Source organism: Lactuca serriola, chromosome 1 (assembly GCF_051521515.1).
Source record: "Lactuca serriola cultivar US96UC23 chromosome 1, Lser_US96UC23_V15, whole genome shotgun sequence".
NCBI lineage: Eukaryota > Viridiplantae > Streptophyta > Magnoliopsida > Asterales > Asteraceae > Lactuca > Lactuca serriola.
Genome location: NC_136408.1, coordinates 125203586 through 125225288, shown reverse-complemented (window position 1 = coordinate 125225288; position 21703 = coordinate 125203586). Strand labels below are relative to the sequence as shown.

At 31.2% G+C, this 21703-nt stretch overlaps 1 protein-coding gene and 1 long non-coding RNA gene across 3 annotated transcripts in view; one reads left to right on the top strand and one right to left on the bottom strand.

Annotated features, from left to right (window-relative positions):
- LOC145098335 (flavin-containing monooxygenase FMO GS-OX5-like) overlaps positions 1 to 21703 on the top strand; it is a 46134-nt gene that overhangs the window by 8165 nt on the left and 16266 nt on the right. The window contains exons 2-4 of the mRNA XM_079035975.1: positions 3005 to 3075; positions 9067 to 9216; positions 12791 to 12873. Coding sequence (XP_078892101.1) covers positions 3005 to 3075; positions 9067 to 9216; positions 12791 to 12873 — 304 coding nt within the window. The remainder of the gene's footprint in view (positions 1 to 3004; positions 3076 to 9066; positions 9217 to 12790; positions 12874 to 21703) is intronic.
- On the bottom strand, positions 3568 to 8745 carry LOC145098316 (uncharacterized). 2 transcript variants are annotated; one of them, XR_013704552.1, is made up of 6 exons: positions 8471 to 8745; positions 5355 to 7564; positions 4942 to 5268; positions 4758 to 4857; positions 4470 to 4675; positions 3568 to 3907 (listed from the first exon to the last, which is right to left on the bottom strand). It is a non-coding gene; the product is annotated as an uncharacterized LOC145098316 (long non-coding RNA). The 2 variants fall into 2 exon arrangements; XR_013704553.1 differs by having other exon boundaries at positions 5355 to 7555.

Genomic DNA, 21703 nt, shown 5'->3' with positions numbered 1-21703 from the left:
AACATTATTAGTGTTCCGCGATTAACCTTCTACGTCGAATCTAAAATAGGTTGACATAGGTCGTTTAGATAATACAATTTATCAATTTCTTTATTATTTGCAACACCGGTTAGTGAAATAACATGTAAAAACAAAATTAAAATTAAACTTGTAAAAACGAATTATGAAAAAGTATACAAATGAAATAAATAGAAAGAAGTAAAAAACATGTAAGGACCTTAAATGCTTAAAAAAATGTGAAGTGGTTTTAAATAGCCAAAAAGAAAGTAAGAGTAGCTAAAAAAATTCAATGATCTTAGAACCTCGATAGAAGACTTTTTCATTAAACATCTTAAAACGAAAAAGTATTTGTATCTTTGACAATACGAGAGATTTTCCCATTTTAATTTTTTTTTGATTTTTTGATATTTTTTGTCGTCGTTGTTTATTTGTTATTGGTTAAAAAAACATATGACCCCTTAGATTATTGAAAAAGCTCAAAGAGAAAAACTTTCTGATTAATAAGTTTTCAAAAAACTATTACATCCCGTTCTCGAGTTCACTTAACTAGAGAAAAAAAAAACAAATTGGTGAAAATGAGATGAAAGGAAAAAAAATTGATGCTTCCGAATTTTATTACAAAAAGAAAATTAAAAGAAATGAAAATACCGTTTTCCCTTCTATTTTTCCATCCGAATTGGAATAATTTCAAGAGAAAGATCAAAAATTTTAATTTTACTTTCACTTCTCTTCAATGAAGGAATACAAAAACAAATTTATTTTTCTTTATTTTCTCTTCTTTTCTTTCATTACTTTCTTTTTTCTGCATTCCTTTTTTTTTGATAAACCTCGGGAACTAGACCTTAGGAAAGCTATTAAAAACCTCAATGGTATTAAATAATTAAAAAGACGTTGGAAACCTAATTTCTCATGTTAAAAGGGCCAAATTAAATTTAAAAAACAAGTTGAATGACATTTTAAATATTAAACAAAATTTGTGATTAAAAAAAGCATAAATACTTATTTCAGTCTTCACCCGTATGTAAAGTATATAAATACAATCGCTCAATGCCTAATTTCAGTCTTCACCCGTATGTAAAATATAATTATGATTCACCACAATTCGTTTATGATTTGTTAAATTAACATGTGTAATTTTGAGTTCAAATAATTTAGTTTTACTTATTTTAATAAAACACTGCATTTTTTTTATTAAAACGAATGCAAGTTGTTTGTTGAAAACAATAATAGTTTGTGAACTATTTTTTCGTTCAACAACAAATGTTTTTTTTTTTGTTAAATGTAGTATTTGTTTGTGTAAAATCGGTGCAGTCTACTTAAAAAAATCTATTAATTGGATTTTAATTTTTTATAGTATTACTGAATCAGTCGTATGTCGTAGCTGGAACATGAATGGCTCATGCATTCCAAAAATTATTCGGTAATGCAAGTCATCTCAGTGGTACAAACTTATATATTATGTAAAACTCACATTCAATAATTTTACTAAATTATTAACGAATCATTTATAGCAATAATTGTTGTGTAACAGAAATTATATATTAACAATGTTCTGGTAAAATAACCATAAACCTATTGTTCAGTTTTTATGTAAAAACATATACTCATTGGTGATACTAAATCACTGATATATAATTATCGACACATTAATATATTGTTATTAAACCATATTACTAATCTATTGTTACTAGATGGTGTTAGTGAATCACTGTTTTAAAATTGAAATGTTAAATAAAAAAATTATTAATAAAAAAGAAATCTCTGTAAAATACCAATATCTTAGCCATGTTTATGGAAAAGTGTCAAAATAAATTTTATTTACAGAAAAATACACAATAAAGGCTAAAGCTTCGAGAAAACCCTTTCTTGATAGGTTTTTTAGATTTAACCGGTATCCTATATTTTTTTTTTCGTAAATTTGGTCAAAATATTTAAACTTTTCTGAGAATTACCTAATTTTAACAAATAACCAAAATATTATGACATTTCTGAAAGAAAATATAGTTGTCGGTGGACTAAATATTATCTTAATGATTGTTAACCACTTCAAACTCTCTACTTTCCCTTCGTTTGAGTGTCATGGTGAGATGCACTCTATTGTATTCCTTTAATGTTGTTGTTCCTTTAATGTTCTTTAACCTGATTAGGACTCAACCTTCATACCTTACTTAGTAATAACCATCGACTAACACATATCCATTAAAAGTGAAAAGTAAAAAGTGAAGATTGAACAAAAATTTAAATTGAAACCAATTAAGAGTGATTATGTATTTTAACTGTTATTCTAAGTTCAATTTCCACTCTTAATGGATGTGTGTTAGTCCATAATTATTACCAGGTAAGATATATAGGTCGAGTGTTAGTTAGATTAAAGAAAATAATAAGAACACCCATGTGGTATGAAACAAGAATTCACAAGAGGATAGAAAATTTGAAGTGGTAAGCAAACAATAGAGAGTACAAAGTCCACTTTTACATTTTTCGAAATTAGCAACAAATATGTTTTATAATAAGAAGACACGTTATATTTAAAAATAATTTGTTAATAATAATATATATTAGTTTAAGGTTAATCTTTATAAAAGTCCTAATATTTTGGTTATTGGTTAAAAATAGGTTAATTTTCAAAAAAGTCTCAATATTTTAACAAAATTAACAAAAAAAAAAGACGAGATACCGTCTAACTCTGTAAAACCGGTCAAAAATGGTTTATCCGAAGTTTTAACCGTGTTTCTATGTTTTTCTATAAATAAAATTTAGTTTGAGATTTTTTTTTTATAATAAATCTACAATATTGAGATTTATTAGAGATTTCCCATAAGAAAACTACCAAAATTAACTATATTATTTGATTTAGACATAAAAGTGAACAAGAACTGTATTGTTTTTAAATAAAAAAATTGCACTATATTAAACAAACAAAAATCACACAGCAACCTTAATAAAAATAATTTGTAGCGATTTCATATCCAATTAACTTGAAATATTGTAAACATTGGAGCAGGTATTGAGACATGGTCTAAAAAACAAATGCACAGCCACAACTATCGTGTTCCTGAACCATTTCTAAACCAGGTTAGTAGCACAAAACTCCATGTAAATTATCATCAAAAGCTCTACATATTCATTTGTATTCCTTAATTTTGTGTGATCACAATGCATTAAACTTTAAACGTTCTTAACCGTGTTTGCTAGTTAAGTAAATACACTACTAGAAAATGGACTTTCAGCGACGAAAAATTCTGTCGATAATCCGTCGCTGATAGCTATCAGCGACGGAATTGCCTGTCGAAAAAACCATTGTCGCTAACTGCCAACCACGGACTCAGCGACGGACCCAGCGACGGATCAGCGAGGGATTTGCGATGGCACACATTGCTCAGTCAAACCCCATATTCCGTCGCTAATCCGTTGCTACTAACCGTCAGTATTGCGTTGGAAATCCGTCGCTAATCAATCACAAAGAACCTGACAAATCCATTGGCAATCCGTCGCTATTCCGTCGCTAATGCTTTTTATAAGTTGTTTTTCTAAACAAATAAAATGCGATTTTTATATAAAAGAAATTAAAATTCAACTACTAATTTAAAGATTCATATTCAACTACCAAAATAAAGATTCATATTCGATTTCAAAGAATCGAAAAACATCATAAAAATCAAGTGTCATTCTAAATCGATTTCAAAGTATCGAAACCAAGTCACAAAATCTAAGCTGATTTCAAAGTATCGAAACCAAATCACAAAAATCAAGTGTCAATGTCTAATTAGTTGGGTAGGTTACTTCCTTGGGTGAGTTTTAGGATGTCATTATAAATCTTGGTAATTTCTTGTTTTTAGGCCTCAATTTCTTCACGTTCTGCCCGAAACTCATCCTTTATCTCCTCACGAATACGGTCAACAAAAACCTACAAAACAACAATAATTAAGTTTACACATAGTTAAACTTGAAACCATATATCCAATAAACATGAAACCATATATCCAATAAAACAACAATAATTAAGTTTACACATAATTAAACATGAAACCATATATCCAATAAAAGGCAACATACTTTCAACTTGAAAAAAAAACATAAATTATTAATAATAGCAACATACTTTCAACTTGAAAAAAAAGTTCAAACAATTAAAAGCAACAATAACTAAGTTTATACATATATAAACTCCAAGTCATGTCATTCAGTTAAAATACTATACATTCGAGTTGAAAATATATATCATCAAATAACAACCTAGAAATATATATCAACAAATGGCAATCTATTTTCAACCTGAAAATATATATAAAAAAGTAGAAACCTACTTCCAACCTAAAAATATATCAACATATAGTAACCTACTTTCAACTTGGAAATATATATCAACAAATAACAACTTAAAAATAGCAATGTACTACCAAATTGAATTCCAACAGCTAGAGGTGTTTATAGTAAAGTAGTTAGATAGTGAAAAAGTAAAAACAAACCTCTACATTGTCTGGACTTGTACTTGTACTTGGGGCTGCTTGAGAAGGCACCAAAACTTGTGTGGATCAGAAACAGAGCCAAATCCAAGTACTCGTCCTTTCTTGATACCCCCAGTAACTTTAAGCCAAAGTTCATGATCATACGGAGGATGACTATCAATATCATCACCATATTTAGTCACCATACCATATGATTCTCGAGAAACCTAAGATCAAAACAATAATCGTTAATTTAACTAAATTCTATAGTAGACCATCGGGCAATACATGCTTTTTTATAATACCCACATGTGTTTGGAACCACTTAGCAAAATGTTGATCCCTAAACCTCTCAAGTGTCTCTTGATCTATATGTGGTTGTCCTTGGCTTGCAAAATTTTCAAACAACCTTCATAGATAACAAACCACAATTTTAGAATACTATGGCATCAAAACAAAAAAAAAATAAAAAATAAAAAAATAACTTGAATACCTAATGAAAGGGTGAACCTCTACACAATTAATCAAGATTTAATTATGAGCAATGCATATCTCTTCATCACTCAAGGCCCTCTGTTGGCGACCTTTTTCAAATAATCTTCGAGATGGAACTTTAAAAATACTTAATCGAGAGTCGACCCTGTTATAACTAGGAATGTCGGGGGCAAAATTCTGTGACTCGCGGTTCAGTCGTGTTTCTATTGTAGGCTTAAAGTACTGGGAGCAAAACATAGATATTTCGCCCACAAGATGAGTTTCAACAATTGACCCCTCCACCTTTGCTTGGTTTTTAATCTTTCTTTTGGTTGATCCAAGCTTCCTAAATAGATTTTGAAAATAAATGTTATCAATTTCATATAGTTTTAAGATCATTATGAGAAATAATTTATAAAGTACATAAACAACCTCTCATAAAGATACATCCATCTATACTGAACCGGGCCACCAAGAATAGCTTCATGAGCCAAATGTACAACAAGGTGCTCCATGGAATCAAAAAATCCTGGTGGGAAGATTTTTTCCAACTTGCAAATGGTTTCAACAATTGTCTTTTGCAAGTGCTCTAACTCAACTATGCATAACACCCGTGAGCATATCACACGAAAGAATGTGCACATTTCTGTTATTGCATTCCATATTGGATTTGGCAGCATCCCTTTTAAAGCAATTGGTAGCAACCTTTGCATAAACACATGACACTCATGACTCTTGAAGCTATAAAAGATATTATCTTCAATGTTAACGCATCCCCCCAAGTTTGATGCATACCCGTAAGGAAATTTAAGTTTTTTTTAACCATGCACATATTTTACCTACTTGTGGTTTGGTCAATGTGAATGGTGCTCTATTTTTCATATCCATGTTCCCTTGCTTATAGATATGCATATGCTCTCGGTTGCAGTACATTTCTACATCTTTTCTTGCATTGATATTATCTTTTGTTTTTAAAGTGTCAAAAATAGTGTTGAAAAAATTTTCAAACACATTTTTCTCAATGTGCATTAAATCAAATTGTGTCGGATTAGCAAAGTTCGCCAATATGGTAGCTCCCAAAAGATGCTTCTTTTTACCCAATTATGAGTGGTCCCAAACCCAGGCAGTTTTTTATTTTTTGCTCTGTAAGGAACGCCTTCATAAACAGTTGGAAAGTGTCGTACTTGCTCCCAAATTTGATCACCAATTAAGACCTCTGGTGCTTCAGATCGCATGGCCTTTTGAGATAGAAATCCTTGTAGGTCTTTTCTATATGGGTGTGACATTGGTAAAAACTTTCGATGACAATCAAACCAACATGGTTTACCTCCATGATGCAGCTAGAATGACCCTGACTTACCCATACAATATGGGCATGCTAACTGACCATGTGTGCTCCATCCAGACAACATTGCATAAGCCAGAAAATCACTAACCGTCCATAAAAGCATAGCTCTCATAGTGAAAGTTTCTCTGTGTGAAGCATCGTACACTGCAACACCATCATTATACAACATTTTCAACTCATCTATTAGTGGACGAAGAAACACATCCAAATTTTGACCTGGGCTCTTTTTTCCAGGAATAACCATGCTTAACTGAACATACGAGTCTTTTAAGCACATCCAAGGAGGTAAGTTATAAATTGAAAGAAATACAGGCCAACATGAATATGGAGTCGAATTTGAGTTATTTGGACTAAAGCCATCAGTACATAAACCAAGACGAACATTTCGTGGCTCACAAGCAAATTCTAGATGCATCGAGTCAAAATGCTTCCATGCTTGACCATCACTAGGATGCGCCATCAAACCCGGTTTTGTACGATGTTCACAGTGCCAAGTCATATGCTTGGCTGTTTTTTTGTCACATACAACCTTTTAAGTCTAGGAGCAATTGGCAAGTATCTCATCACCAAATAAGGAGCCAGACTTCGTGTACCACTCTTGTAACGATCATGACTACAAACTCTACAACGGGTCAAATTTGAGTCGGCCCCATAGTATAGCATGCAATGATTTTTGCAAGCATCAATTTTTTGATCAGGGAGTCTAATTTTCTTCAAAATCTTCTTTGTCTCGTAGAAGCTTCCAACTAGTTTCTCATTTGGGGGTAGCATCCGCTTCATCATCGGGAGTACATGATTATATGCAGCTTGAGATATATTGAAGTCTGACTTCCAATTCAACAACTCTGATGCTGCTTGTAACTTTGAATAGTTTTTGCACCCCTCCCATAAAGGTTCATCAGCATCAAGGACCATATCATCAGTAGAACCCACTGCATCCATCATCATATGTAAGCACCCATCAAAATCATCATCTTCCATAGGATTAGGCGGTTGCACCTTAGGCTGAAATGTTCTAGTTTTTTCACCATGTGCCCACCAAGTTGTATAATTGGGGATGAACTCGTATTGTAACAAGTGGAGCTTTACATCATCTCTTGTTTTGTAGGGCATATTTCTGCATTTACTACAAGGACACTTGATACAACTCTTATCAACAACTGCTTCATTGGAAAAAGCAACATCCAAAAAATGGTCAACGGATTCTTTATATGTTTCACTAAGATACCCATCTTCTTTTCTGTTACATCCATCCTCTATCATTATGTGTTGACATAATGATCACCTATGAAGCCTATTAATTATGATATACATTACAGGACTAGAAACAATGTAAGGAGAAATGAGGTGGTTAAGAAAAATACACAAGACAAAAAATCTTCACAAAAAATCATAAATTCATTTTTGGAATAATCATTTATTTTGTAACTAGGTTTATTAAAAATAATAATATCAAGTAAATAAGACTGTATAGAAATGATCGAAGTAGAAGTGAAAGTAAGATGCTATAACAGGAAGTACAATGCTATATTAGACCATTTAGAGAGAAAAAAAAGTATTTCTGACAAAATACAAAAGTAAATTACTATTTAATGCATATAGATAATTAATCAGGTTTGATATTGTTTTTATACATTTTTTAATAGATTGTAGGTTTGTATGGAGTAAGGGAAAGAATGGAATGGTTTATTCCATTGGCATGAAAAAAATCTTACTCATTTAGCCAATAGATTGAATTAAACCAATACTTTCCCTGTAAAAATAAATATACAAATATACATATACATTGGTATCTATTTGCATATAGATGAATCATGACCTTTTAATGCACTAAAAGCAATGTAAAAAATAGATTCACTATGTCACAATCACACAAAATCAACTATATACATAGAACAGCAAATCAGAAAATGATTACAGAAAATACTCGCTGAAACATAGCTTATTAGCCTTTTGATGACCCCAAATTCCCATTATACCCTTCCCCTTCCGTTTTTTCCTCCTAATAGGAGATTTTAGCAGCCTTTTTTGAATTACACACAATAATTTTTGAAGTTTCACATCTATGTTTGAAGTATTCAGAAATTACTTTCATGGCATGCAAAATATCCAAGAAATCAAAGAGAATATGTTACAGAAAACAACGAGACATGTTACAAAAAACAACTAGGTCCAAGAAATCGGAAGAATATGGGGTTACCTGATGGAATCGACTATGGAGTAGGGGAGATCGTCCCTGCTGAAGAAGGGCCAGAGATGGTGAACCTGCCGGCGAAGGAAAGACTGTCGGCGACGGAGAGCGTAGCTTCTTCTTGGGTTTCGATTCGACTGTCTCTATTTATTGGGAGGCAGTCCCTTGGGAGCGAACTGAAAAATAATCGGGAATAAACAATATGGAAAAAGAAAACAGCGACCGATCGAGGGTTAAAATTAGGGGCATATCAGCTAGGGATTATTTCCGTCGCTAAGATCCGTCACTAATATCCGGAACCCTTTATTTATCACATAATTTGATTTCCGTCGCTGAACCCTATGAAATCCGTCGCTGACTTAGCTAGGGATGTAATCCGTCGCTCTGATTCCGTCGGTGAAAGTCCAGTTTCTAGTAGAATTATATAGGCCCTTCTAATTAGTTTTTATTTTTTATTTTTTTATATTTTTTATTTTTAATTTCAGATGTATTAACTTCATATTATGTGTATGATATACATTTTCACATCAACAGTCATTTTTATTTATTATGCATATTTTGTGTCACATATGTTACAATATAATATGTGGTCTGTAAATGAAAAGATTGTAGTTGTAATTGGAAGTGGACCAAGCGCAACTGACATATCAAAAGAAATAGCAATGGTTGCAAAAGAAGTTCATATGTCGTCAAGATCTCCACTTATTAACATGTCAAAACTGGAGAAATTCGATAATCTATGGCAACACTCCAAGGTAATATAATTTATATACTTTAGTTTATAATCGTAGTTTTCTTAGTTTGAATTCTAATATATGTTTTCCCTATAAAATATTTGGTCCTAAGGTATAGTTAAAATCTCACTACTAGAAAACAAAGGTATTAGCAACAGAATTTTAGCCATGGAAAATATCCATTGAAAATAAAGAATGTCTGGGTAATCCATTACAATACTACCTATGGTTTACCAATAAATTTATAATCGTTGGTAAAATTACGCTCTTAAGAAAAACCATAGCAATGAATTAGCAATGAATTCCGGAAGAATAATCATGATATAGCACTTCTTCCTTCATTTTGAGTTTATAAATTAATAATCCCATGTGCCTATGGATTGATGAATGATTCAACAAAAGGCTTTGCATAAAACTTCAGGTTAGCTTAGATAAAAAGTACTCATGATTAATTCACTATCATCCAAGACCATATAACTATACCTTATGATGCTAAAAAAGAAAACATCATATTTTTCTTTCCCTTATGCTTATATATAAAATGGCTTGATATTTCTTCAGTGGTTATTTATAAATGCAAGAGATAGACTTTTGTATATGTTAGGATATGTTTTCGTAATTTCGTATTATTTAATTTGGCTACTTTTGTTTATACTCCTAATTAATGGTACTTCACAATTTCATTACCAATACTACCTATGGTCATAATCCAACTTTTAGCATTTCATTTATTAGCTAGTATAGCACCAAACTATGGTCTCTATTTCCTTTCACCCCTTTTGACTGTCTTTTGCATGATCAAATGACTAAGGAGACTCTTGAAAAAAACTTTTTAGAATTGGCAGGATGTTTTAAGTGATCTATATTTGTCTTATAGAGCCATCTTTAGATTTTGCAACCTTTACATAAATTTAGATTTAGCAACCTTTACATAAATTCCATGTGACACTTAGTTATCATAAGTGAAGATGAATAAACCATATTGGTAACAAACAAATTTCATTCATGAGAATAAAATTCAACCAAACATAAGAAACAAATTTAATTCATATGAAACAAGTGTAATTTGTACCTCAAATTTTATTTCAATCGAATTAATTAAAAAATATAAGTTTTTTTTTTTTTTTTTTTTTTTTTTTTTTTTTTTTTTTTTTTTTGTCTAATTTGAACATGTGTAAATCTAGATGCTTATTATCTAGTTGTATATTATATAAACGGAGCTTGTCTTCACTTGAAGAGAGATATAACAACAGAGGCCCAAGCTTATGGAATTGTTGATCTTGTAGCGGTTGAATGACAATAGCATAGCCTGGATTTCGCATCAATTTGTGATTTGAAATTACCCCTGCCGAGTTTCATATTAATATATTATGATTTTTATTTACTATTCTATTCAATAAAAGGAATTCATAATCATGCGGTTAGGATCGATCTAAACCAGTCCATTATGTATATGATTCAACATGTCAACGATTAAACAACTTATTAGAAATACAAGACAGCCAATTAGAAATATCACAAAATCCCCCGCGCTTCGGGGATGCCCTCAGCGTCGAGGAACATGTACTAGGGTGTATGTGCGACTCGTTCAGATCATGAACTAGAACAAAGGAAAGAGAGCCATGTTCGAATATCAATGATCAAATAGGATAGAACGGAAAACGAACTACATTTCCTATCTAAAAATAAGAAAATAGAGCATATCCCTTTTATTGTGTATGAAATTTATGGTTTCTATTGGTGTAAATCCACTCACCTCAATTCAAGATGAGAAGCAATTCTCCATTGGTAGCAAATGGTTATCCATTAAGAGGAGGAAATCTTAGCAAATGGTTATCACACATCCGTATTTGACCAAAAGTGAATAAGATATCCACTCTTAAACGAGGGTATTTGTAATAGGAAAATAAAAGGCTGAGAAAAGTGGGATCAGGTTGTCAAACATAGGTGCGATGCCAAACTTTTAGTGAGTATATATGGAAAGTAGTTTCTAACCATCTATTTAAAAAACGTGGAAGTTATAGTGAGAGTAATACCATATATATGTAGCGTAGATGCGATTGACGACTCATGTATGTATACACACTTTGTGTTTTTAAGATACTCTAAGGATCCGTTAATTTTCTACAAACAAAGTGACAACTAGGATGCCTTGATAGCTCAAGTTATCTAAGGCTAGGCTAACCTATGCAAGTTGACTACATGATTGATTGATTTCCAAGTTTGTGTTTCCATGTTTGTGTGTCATGGTTGGCTTGGTGATGCTATGTAGCAACTTAGGGTGCCTTTAGGACAACCTAGGAAAGTAGGAAACATTATAATATAATGTTAGATTATTTGACAATGTGAGTTTTGTTATATAGGTCTTCCTTGGCAACTCGATTAGCCTAATGTCAAGTTTGAATTTTTCGTTATGATTCCAATCTTAGGGTTTGTTAACTTTCATTGCCAATTAATGGGTTAATAAGGAATTATTTTCCAAATAATTTTTGGTTGTTTAAGTTTTAACTCCATACTAGCCCTGTCAAAAATACTCGTTACCCGAATTATCCACCCAATTTTTTTGGGTAACGGGTAAATCGGGTCGGATAAATCAGATATCGGGTTAATTTTTTCGGGTAAGTGGGTAACCCGAATTTTTTTCGGGTTGAGTAAAGGGTAAGTTGTTTGGGTTTCGGGTATACCCAATTACCCTAAATATATATAACAAATAATGTCCATTTATGAGTTTATATGTCCCTCCCAATTCCCAAATCTCAATTTCCCTCGTTAAGGCTCATTCTATTTTCCCCACGTCAAAAAACCCTCGTACCTCGTCCGCTCTTCGTTGGTATTCGTCACCAATGGATGACGATATTGAAGTAGAAGATGAGACGATTAAAGTTGACAACCTAACCAATGATCAAGTTCCACAAAAAAAAGAAAAAAAATAAATAAAGAATTCGATCCAAGATCAAAAGTTTTGAAAGAATACTTGATATCTCAAATATTATTTAGTAAAAATTCTCAATGTTCAAAGTTCAGCACGACATATTTATTTCATTACATTTATTTTTGGTGTCATTAAAAAATTAAAAAATATATATTAAAAATCGGGTAATACCTGAATTACCCTTACCCAATCCATTACCCATACCCGAATTACCCGAATTTAATTTGGGTAGGGTAACGGGTAAATTTTTTTATATGAAAAACCCGAATTACCCGAAACCCGAAAATTTTACCCGATCAACACCCCTACTACATACCATAAGTTGATATCTTTTTTTATTTTAATTATACATTTCTTACACCATATATTAAAAAAAAAAAAAAAAAAAAAAAAAAAAAAAAAAAAAAAAACCACAGACTTGAATTTTCATTTCACTTTGGGTGATTTTCAAGACAATGTTGGATAAAAATGTCAATAAATACTACTTCAGTTGTTTTACTCGAGAAACAAATACAACAAGACAAATTTGATTGATAAAGTCTTATGAAAGAATTATATACATGCTTTTAATTACAAGAAATTTACTTTGGGAAGTATTATTTTATAAATAGATTACATGAATAAATGATTCCTGTTTTATTTTCATATATGCACACTTGACAGATAAGTTATGTAAGCACAAATGGTACATTGACATTTCAAGATGGTTTATCTATTGTTGCGGATGTTATACTTCATTGTACCGGGTAAGTACAAGTTTATCTTACTTATAAATGAGAATCACACAAATATTGAGAATCTTCATGAATTTCATTATTTACATGATGATGGAATTCATATGTGAATGATTAAAATGTCATCCAATACCAATGGCTATTGATCATTTACCCATAAATTCCATTCATATGTGCATGATGAATGGCTCTCAATGTTTATTTAGATGTAATCTCTCTCTCTCTCTCTCTCTCTCTCTCTCTCTATATATATATATATATATATATATATATATATATATATATATATATATATATATATATATATAAACATGATTCTAATTGATGATTAATTTCTAAATTAGTAATATAATCCAAATTATAATGTACCACTAGATGAATTTAAATATAAAATTATAAAAAAAAAAAAAAAACTCCATTTGAAAGCTCAAAACTCTATAAAAGCGTATGATAATTATTTTTAACTTGATTGAATGTTTTAATACAATGACTTGAACTTTGTCTGAATCAAGGGCTAAACTTAATATATCACATACACCGTCATTTCTTACTATTTGTAAGTAAGTTTGTTTCTCAAATTTAAATTTTATCAAAGGTCAATTAAAAAAAAGTGAAGTTTTTTGTGTGTTGATGTGCATAGATATGTAGATATGAAAAAGTGTATATATGCTACAAATAAAATCACATTTTTTCCCAGCAAATGAAGTGCTTAATGAGCTACTTAATGTCTAATGTTATTAAATAACATATATGTCTCAAAGTATTTAAAAACCCAATAGAAAAGCTCTCGAGTTTTAACGAATCTTTAAGTTCTCGAATGATCATATATATATATATATATATATATATATATATATATATATATATATATATATATATATATATATATATATATATATATATATATATACTATCTTATAAAACAAATCCCATTATTTCTAAAAATAGATTGAATAAAATAATAATATTTTTTTAAGACGTCCAAATCATTAAGCTAATTGTACAACTAATCACTAATAAAATAATATTAAAATTTAAACAAACTCCTATAAATCTTCTCTTCCAAGGTTTTGACCAGATCTTTTTTCATCCAAATAAATACTCAACACCTTATAATTTGGTCATTTCATGAATTTTCTTTATTTTTAATATAACTTGTTTCCTAAAACAAACTAATGATTGAATTGAAAATAATCACTCTTCATCGAAAAGAAATTAATTTTTGAAACAAACTATTTGTCGTCCGTCGCTTTGCGCGGGTAAACGACTATTATATATATATATATATATATATATATATATATATATATATATATATATATATATATAACGTTCAATCGAGAGCATGTGTCATTATCGCGCTCTCGATTCAATAGTTTTTTTTTCAACTTTAATCATATGTGATTAGATACATATAATCACATGTGATTATATGTATCCAATCACATATGATTTATATGAACGATATTCATTTTTAAGTTTACGTTGCAATAATTTTTCTCATATATTTAATCATTTGTGATTATAAGAATTTAATCATATGATTATAAGTATTTAATTATATTTAATCATATGTTATTAGATACATAAATCATATGTGATTAGATTCATATAATCACATGTGATTTGATGTATTTAATCACATATGATTAATGTGGATAAAGATTTGTTTTCGCGTTCTTGATTCAATATTTGTTATCGTGTATATAATCATATGTGATTGTATATAGCTAATCACATATGATTTATATAGACAATATTTGTTTTTTCCAAATAAAATCATATGTGATTAGAATCATATAATCACATCTGATTAAATGTATTTAATCACATATGATTAATGTAGAAAAAGAAAAAACTATTGAATCAAAAACGTGAAAATGAATCTTGTGTACAGAAATCACATAATGATATAAATCATGTGTGATTATATATATTTAATCACATTATTCATATGTGATTAAATATATATAATCACATGTGATTATGTGTATCTAATCACATATGATTTATATGAACAATATTAATTTTCATGTTTTACATTCAATAGTTTTTCTCATGTATTTAATCATATCTGATTATATGTAGTTAATAACATATGATTAACGTGAACAAAGATTTGTTTTCACATTTTTGATTCAATGGTTGTTCTCTTGTACATAATCACATATGATTATATGTATCTAATCACATATGATTTATGTAAATAAGATTCACTTTTTGTCCATATAAATCATATGTAATTAGATACATATAATCATATATGATTAAAGTTGACTAAGAACAATTATTGAATCGAGAACGCAATAATGAATCATGTCCACATAAATCAAATGTGATTCAGTAGTTATTCTCGTGTATTTAAATAAATATAATTACATAAATCATATATGATTATATGTATTTAATCACATAAATCGTATGTGATTAAATACATATAATCACAGGTGGTTATATGTATCTAATAACATTTTATTTATATAGACAAGATTTGTTTTCGAAATTTCGATTCAATAATTTTCTTATGTATCTAATCACATATAACCACCTACGATTAAATACATGATAATAAATATTGAATCCAAAACGCAAAATGAATATTGTCCATATAAATCATATATGATTATATGTGTCACACCCGTAAACTGAAACGACGGAAACGTTCGGGGGCGGAGGACGTCATATGTAGTATCACAACAATTGAATAATAGCAATCAAAGCAACAACAACCATTGTATTAATAATATAATGTTTACATTTCATTTGAATTATACATGTTTGACGCCAAAAGTAAATAACAAATAAAGAGTCGAAGCTACTATGCTCCATCTTCTTGAACCCGGTGCGTGTACCTGTGTACTAGTATCCTGAGAATACAAGTAAGTTTTGAAAGAGTATCAGCATAAAGCTGGTGAGTTCATAAGCATTTTGTTTTGGAAAAACTGTTCTTTGTTCTTTTGAAAGGTACGTTATTTTTCTCCAGAAAACTTACATTTTCTGATATAGTAAAAGTTAGGTAAAAATGATTTCTACCAGTTCTTCCTGGGAGTACTTAGTGTATACAAATCATATACAATCCAAATCGAAAAAACAGTCGATTGTGTAGTTCTGCCCCAAGACCACAACCAAACAAGGAACAGGAAAAGAGGCGGAGACCACACATTCCACTAGTTGTCAGATTCTCATGTACATAATCCTGAAGTATTCACTAGGTACTTACAACGTTAACCAGTGTTGATCTATTGCTATTGAACCTCAAGAAAATCCCTTATTTTCTTATGAAAAGTATGATTAACCAATTCCTTCTATGACTTCTTAGTTCATACTAGTTATGTATAAACGAACATCGGACAGAAAGTTAATTGTGTGGATCTGCCCTAAACCCACAACCAAACAAAGAACAGGGAATGAGGCAGAAGCCACACAATCCACCGTCTATCAGGTATTCTTTATACATAACCTGGATGCATAAACTAAGGAGTCATGGAATTAATAATGAATGTGTGTTAGTTGATTTATAAACCATTTATTTATAAAATACCGGTGATTACCCCGGGAAATCCTACATTTCCCTTAAGTGAAAATTAGTGAATTACTCGTTTTAAATCAGAAAGTATAAGTATCTACCATACTTATATAGGTTAAACATAGTTCCTTTTTGAAAACCCTGGCTACCACCAGTAAGAGGTTGAGGCTAGGAAAATCCCTTATTTTCCCTGGAATACGTGAGGGTTTAGCTTTAATAGTTCTGAAATCGTAAGATATAAGTACTACACTTATATTATTAAAGCAGTTACTTAAGAGAGGTATCTTATTATTACGTAGAAGCTCCGTCCGATTGGCGAGTTTTATGACCATACTTAAACTTGATATGGCATGTATCTGGGCTAGTATCCTTTTTGACATTTGTCACCCGTAGACCTATCGGTTCGACTGTAGCTAGCAGCAAGGTGCAGGATAGTGAGTCCCGTATATATCTATACACAAAAGCCATGCTTTCCTTCCAGGAAATTCTGGTTCATAAGAGTAGTCCTCCATTTAGCTGATGATTGATAGTACCCAACGACCAAGTCCTTCCCTTTGTTTTAAAGTGTACGAGGATGTGTCTCCCAATTTAGGTGACGACTTTACGAGTAATAATACAGGAAAACCCTTTTTGTTATTAATATGAATATTTATAAGATAGTATCTTTGGTTTCATGATTCATAAGTTCATTCTTTAGTTTTGAAAATGGCCTTTTCATGGTTCATAACCTAACTCGTTATGTAAAATGATTTCTAGATTCACTATATCTTGATAACAGTAATATATTAAACGAAATAATATATTTGAACAGAAGATTACTTGTGTTTACACTTGTATTCCCCCTGAAAACATTTAAAAACTCGGAAAATGTAGGGGTATGAACTCACCGTTTTGACGTAGAATTCGAATGTAAGATCGATATGGATGTTGGGTGTTAACTGAAGCTTCGAACACAATTGGACCCTATTTAACATGTAATGACACATATATGATTGAAATTAGGGTATTTTATGACTACACATGAGAGGAAACCACTCTAAGGACTTGGAAACACTTGAACTAAGTGCTAAAACCATATGTGATCGAGTGAAGGAGGTGTATGGCCATGGGTGTACGGTCGTACACTCATGATGGAGAGTTTTTTGAGGTGTTTCCAAGGCTTTATCTACCATCTAAGGGGTGTTCTAGGTCCCATGCTTAGTGGTTTTGCAAGTTTAAGGCCAAATATGAACATCAAAGTGGGTGTGTGGCCCTGAGGATGTGTGTGCGGTCGTACAAAGGGGTGTGCAGCCGTACAGAGGGCTGTGCGGCCGTACACTCTTCATCTATGCCCAAAATTTTGATTTTCAAGAGAATCAAGGCTAGGGTTGTGTCCAACTAGAAGATAGGGGGTCAAATTCTCACTTTGGAGGGCCTTGAAGGTGTGTATGGTCGACCTTATGAAGGTGTGCGGCCGTACACCTTTAAAGGATGAAGAACAAGGCCTAAAACATGAAGAATCAAGGGATCTTTCAAGTATAACAAGCTAGGGGATGAATCACTTACGTTTTTGATGCCTTTGGAAGGTTCTTGGATGAAGATTCTAGAGAGAGAAAGTAGCAGTGTGCATCCAAATGAAGAAAAGAATGAATGAGAGGGGTCTCCTCATATTTATAGGGGTAGGTGACCCACCACCCCGGGTGTGCAGTTGAGGGGTGGGTGTCCGGCCGCACACCCATGTGTACGGTCGTACACACCTCCCAAGAGGGTGTATGGCCCGATTTTGCTACTTTACGACTTTATAGTTCATCCCTAATCTCAACCTTGGTTGTACTCAAGCTTAGAACAATAAAATGAACCCTTAAACGATGTTAAAAGGTGATGGAGTCGAGTTTAATATTGATAGAAGTTTCGGGTTGTCACAATATGTAGACAAGATTCCTTTCAAATGTCGACAAAGAACAACTATTAAATTGTAAACGCAAAACCAAATCTTGTGCACATAAATCATATATGATTAAATACATATAATAAAATATGATTAAATACATATAATCACATTTGGTTAAAATATATGAGAATAATTATTAAATCGAGAACGCGAAAACGAATATTGTCCATATAAATCGTATGTGATTAGATATATATATATAATCACATGTGATTGAATAATCAAGAATAACTATTGAACCGCGAACACGAAAATGAACCTTGTCCACATAAATTGTATGTGATAATCACACGTGATTTATGTAGACAATATTTGTTTTCACGTTTTTTGTTTAAATAGATGTTATCGTGTATTTAATAAAATGTGATTAAAAACATGTAATTAAATATATCTAATCACATATGATTAAAATGGACAAAATTCATTTTTACTTATTTCCATGTTGAATCACTTGCCATTTTCTATTTATATTTTACCCATAATAACACACAATATTTTTCATATTAGCTAATTAGCCTTAGGGATATTTTCTTAAAATACAATTTATGTTTAATTTATATGAACACTTATTATGAATAATTAGAGCAATAAGTTTTAAAAATAATATTAGATCCTATTACGTATTGGTTATATAATTAAAGCAATAAATTTTAAAAATAACATTAGATACTATTACGTATTACGTATTGGTTATATAATTAAAACAATAAATTTTAAAAATAATATTAGATATTAGTTATGAGGAATAGAATACAGATGCATATGTATATCTTTAAAGTAAATAAATAAGTCCATTTTATTATTTTTATGAAATAAGTCGTATTATAACCTGAAGCCTAAATTAGGCCCAAATAATAGATAAAGCTAATTTTAACCTAATTCATTCTAAAGAAACATAATCAACTCTATACCTAATCAGTTGTAGTCGTTCCTAGCCTCCATTTTCATGTTCGTCCACCGCTTCTTTCACCGACGACATCCATCTCTAATTCCGACCACAACTTCTTTAGCCGGAGACATCGAATCTATCAATTCATCCGCTTATCTGCATTCCAGGCTCACCATTCCTGTATTACAATCACCTCGTCCCGCTGAACTTCCTTGGAATCCGGTGACAAGCAACTCTCCGGTGAAGCTTCCTTCTCCAACGAATCTCACTTAATACCAAACTCCAATCAATGATGTTGCTTCAGTACTTGTACCCGTGCATAAGAATATTAGTATATCTTCATCGCATCAAGCTAGAACGATGAAATGAGACAAAGTAATATATCAGAAATTTGGTACCGAGAGTCGTTGGTTCCCGTCATCGGTGAGCAAATCAAAAAACTAAATACCTTCTGATGAGTTAATAAACATCGTTGAAATTTCTTAGGTTTGATATAGTGCAGCTTCGCCATGACATTGTGAGCGAATTCACAAATTCGGCGATACTTTTAGCATTTCCGACGACGTTCTGGTGGCTCCGTCGATAGTTTGAGGATTCCAACGTGATTTTCGGTGATTCAGCGAGTTCCGGATCTGGTCTTCTTGAACTTCAATCCAGTAGGGGTGTCGAACGGGTAAAATTTCCGGGTTTTGGGTAGAACGGGTATTTCCTTAAGAAAATAATATCCGATACCCGACCTATATTGTAATTCGGGTTTTCGGGTTTCATGTATTCGGGTTTGAGGTCGGGTCGGGTAATTATCGGGTATACCCGAAAATTTATTAAATGACACTTATTGATAATTTTTTTTTCTTTATTTTTTTTATTTTTACATGTTGGTTTGTTTAATAAAGAATCGGGTAGGAAAATACTCCATACAATTAATAAGTATATATATAATAACAATACAAATCATTATAATATGTTATGTACTTTTTTAATTTCATTCCGTGTGATAGTGAGAAACTGAGAATTATGATGACGGTTCAGGACTTCAGCTTCAGCTTCAGCGTCGCATTCCCTTTGCAAGTTTGCGTCAACCGTCGATCATAAGAAGGTAACGAAGGGTTTTGTTTTATTTGAAGTGTGCGTACGTGATTGCATTGTATATTTGGTATTATATAAAAAACGAATTCGGGTATTCGGGTATACCCGAAAATAAATATTCATACCTAAAACCCAACCTATATTAGTATCGGGTTAACCTATTACCCGAATGTTCATACCCGTTACCCATTCTACCCGACCTATTCTACCTGAACTCAGAATGGGTCGGATGGGTAGAACGGGTTTCGGGTTTTTTCGACAGGCCTAGTTGAAAGTAGATATGGGAGGCGGTTTAGGGGAGAAAAAGAGGTGAAGCAGATTTGTAGAGAATGGAGAAATAACATTCTGGCGGTGGTCCAGTCGATCCGGCTGCCGGTGGCGACCCGGTGACGACAACGGCTCAATGTCCGGCTATTGTCCGGTTGTTCTTTGGTGGAGCGACTTAACATTATAGAGTGTGATAAATTAATACAGTGACAGATTGTAGCCTGTGTTGCTGGAAATTGTTCTCAAATGTTATCAATATAAAAAATGTTCTCATTTGAACGTACCTCTATGCATCAAAACATGCTTCTAATTGATGATTAATATCTAGTAATATAAACCAAATTATAATGTACCAGTAAATCTATTTTAACATAAAAATGTTAGAAACTCCATCTGAAAGCTCAAAACTCCATAAAGTCTTATGATATTTACTTTTTACTTGATTGACTGCTTTAACACCATGATCTATACTTTGTGTCAATGAATCTTAAACTTAATATACTATATCATGTCATTTCTTATCATTTGTAATCAAGTTTGTCTCTCAAATTCAAATTTTATCTAAAGGTAAACTATTTCACATAATCTTTTCCTTCGGTTCAACTTCTTTAATTCATTTCATTTTATTTGTCAGTACTATAATTTCACCTTTTACACATAATGGTTACTTTTATTTTCTAAGTTCCTTATGTACTCTTAAAGAATGTTCTTTCTTTTTATACCCATGGTTGGAAGCTTTTTTCTTATGTTTAGCTCAAAATGAAAAGTAATGTCTTCATAATAATTACATGTCAAGATGAATGTACTCATCACTTTTAATCTTACATAAATCATATCACTAAAATCTTATCTTAGACTTAATTCATCGGCAAAGCTAGACACAAATTTGAAAGGGTCCTCACATTACTTTAAATCAATTAGTAAGTGCAACCAACTTCAATACATAATAAAATATTTCAAAATTTTAGGAAAAATCATTCATTAGGTATACCTTAGTAATTAAAGTTCCATTTTAGTTATTACAAAAATATAATTTATTTAGATGTTAAGCATATAATTTAGTATATATTAAAAATCTTTATATCCTTGGTCAAAATAATAATGTCAAAAATATCCTTATTTTAGATGTTTAATTTAACAAATA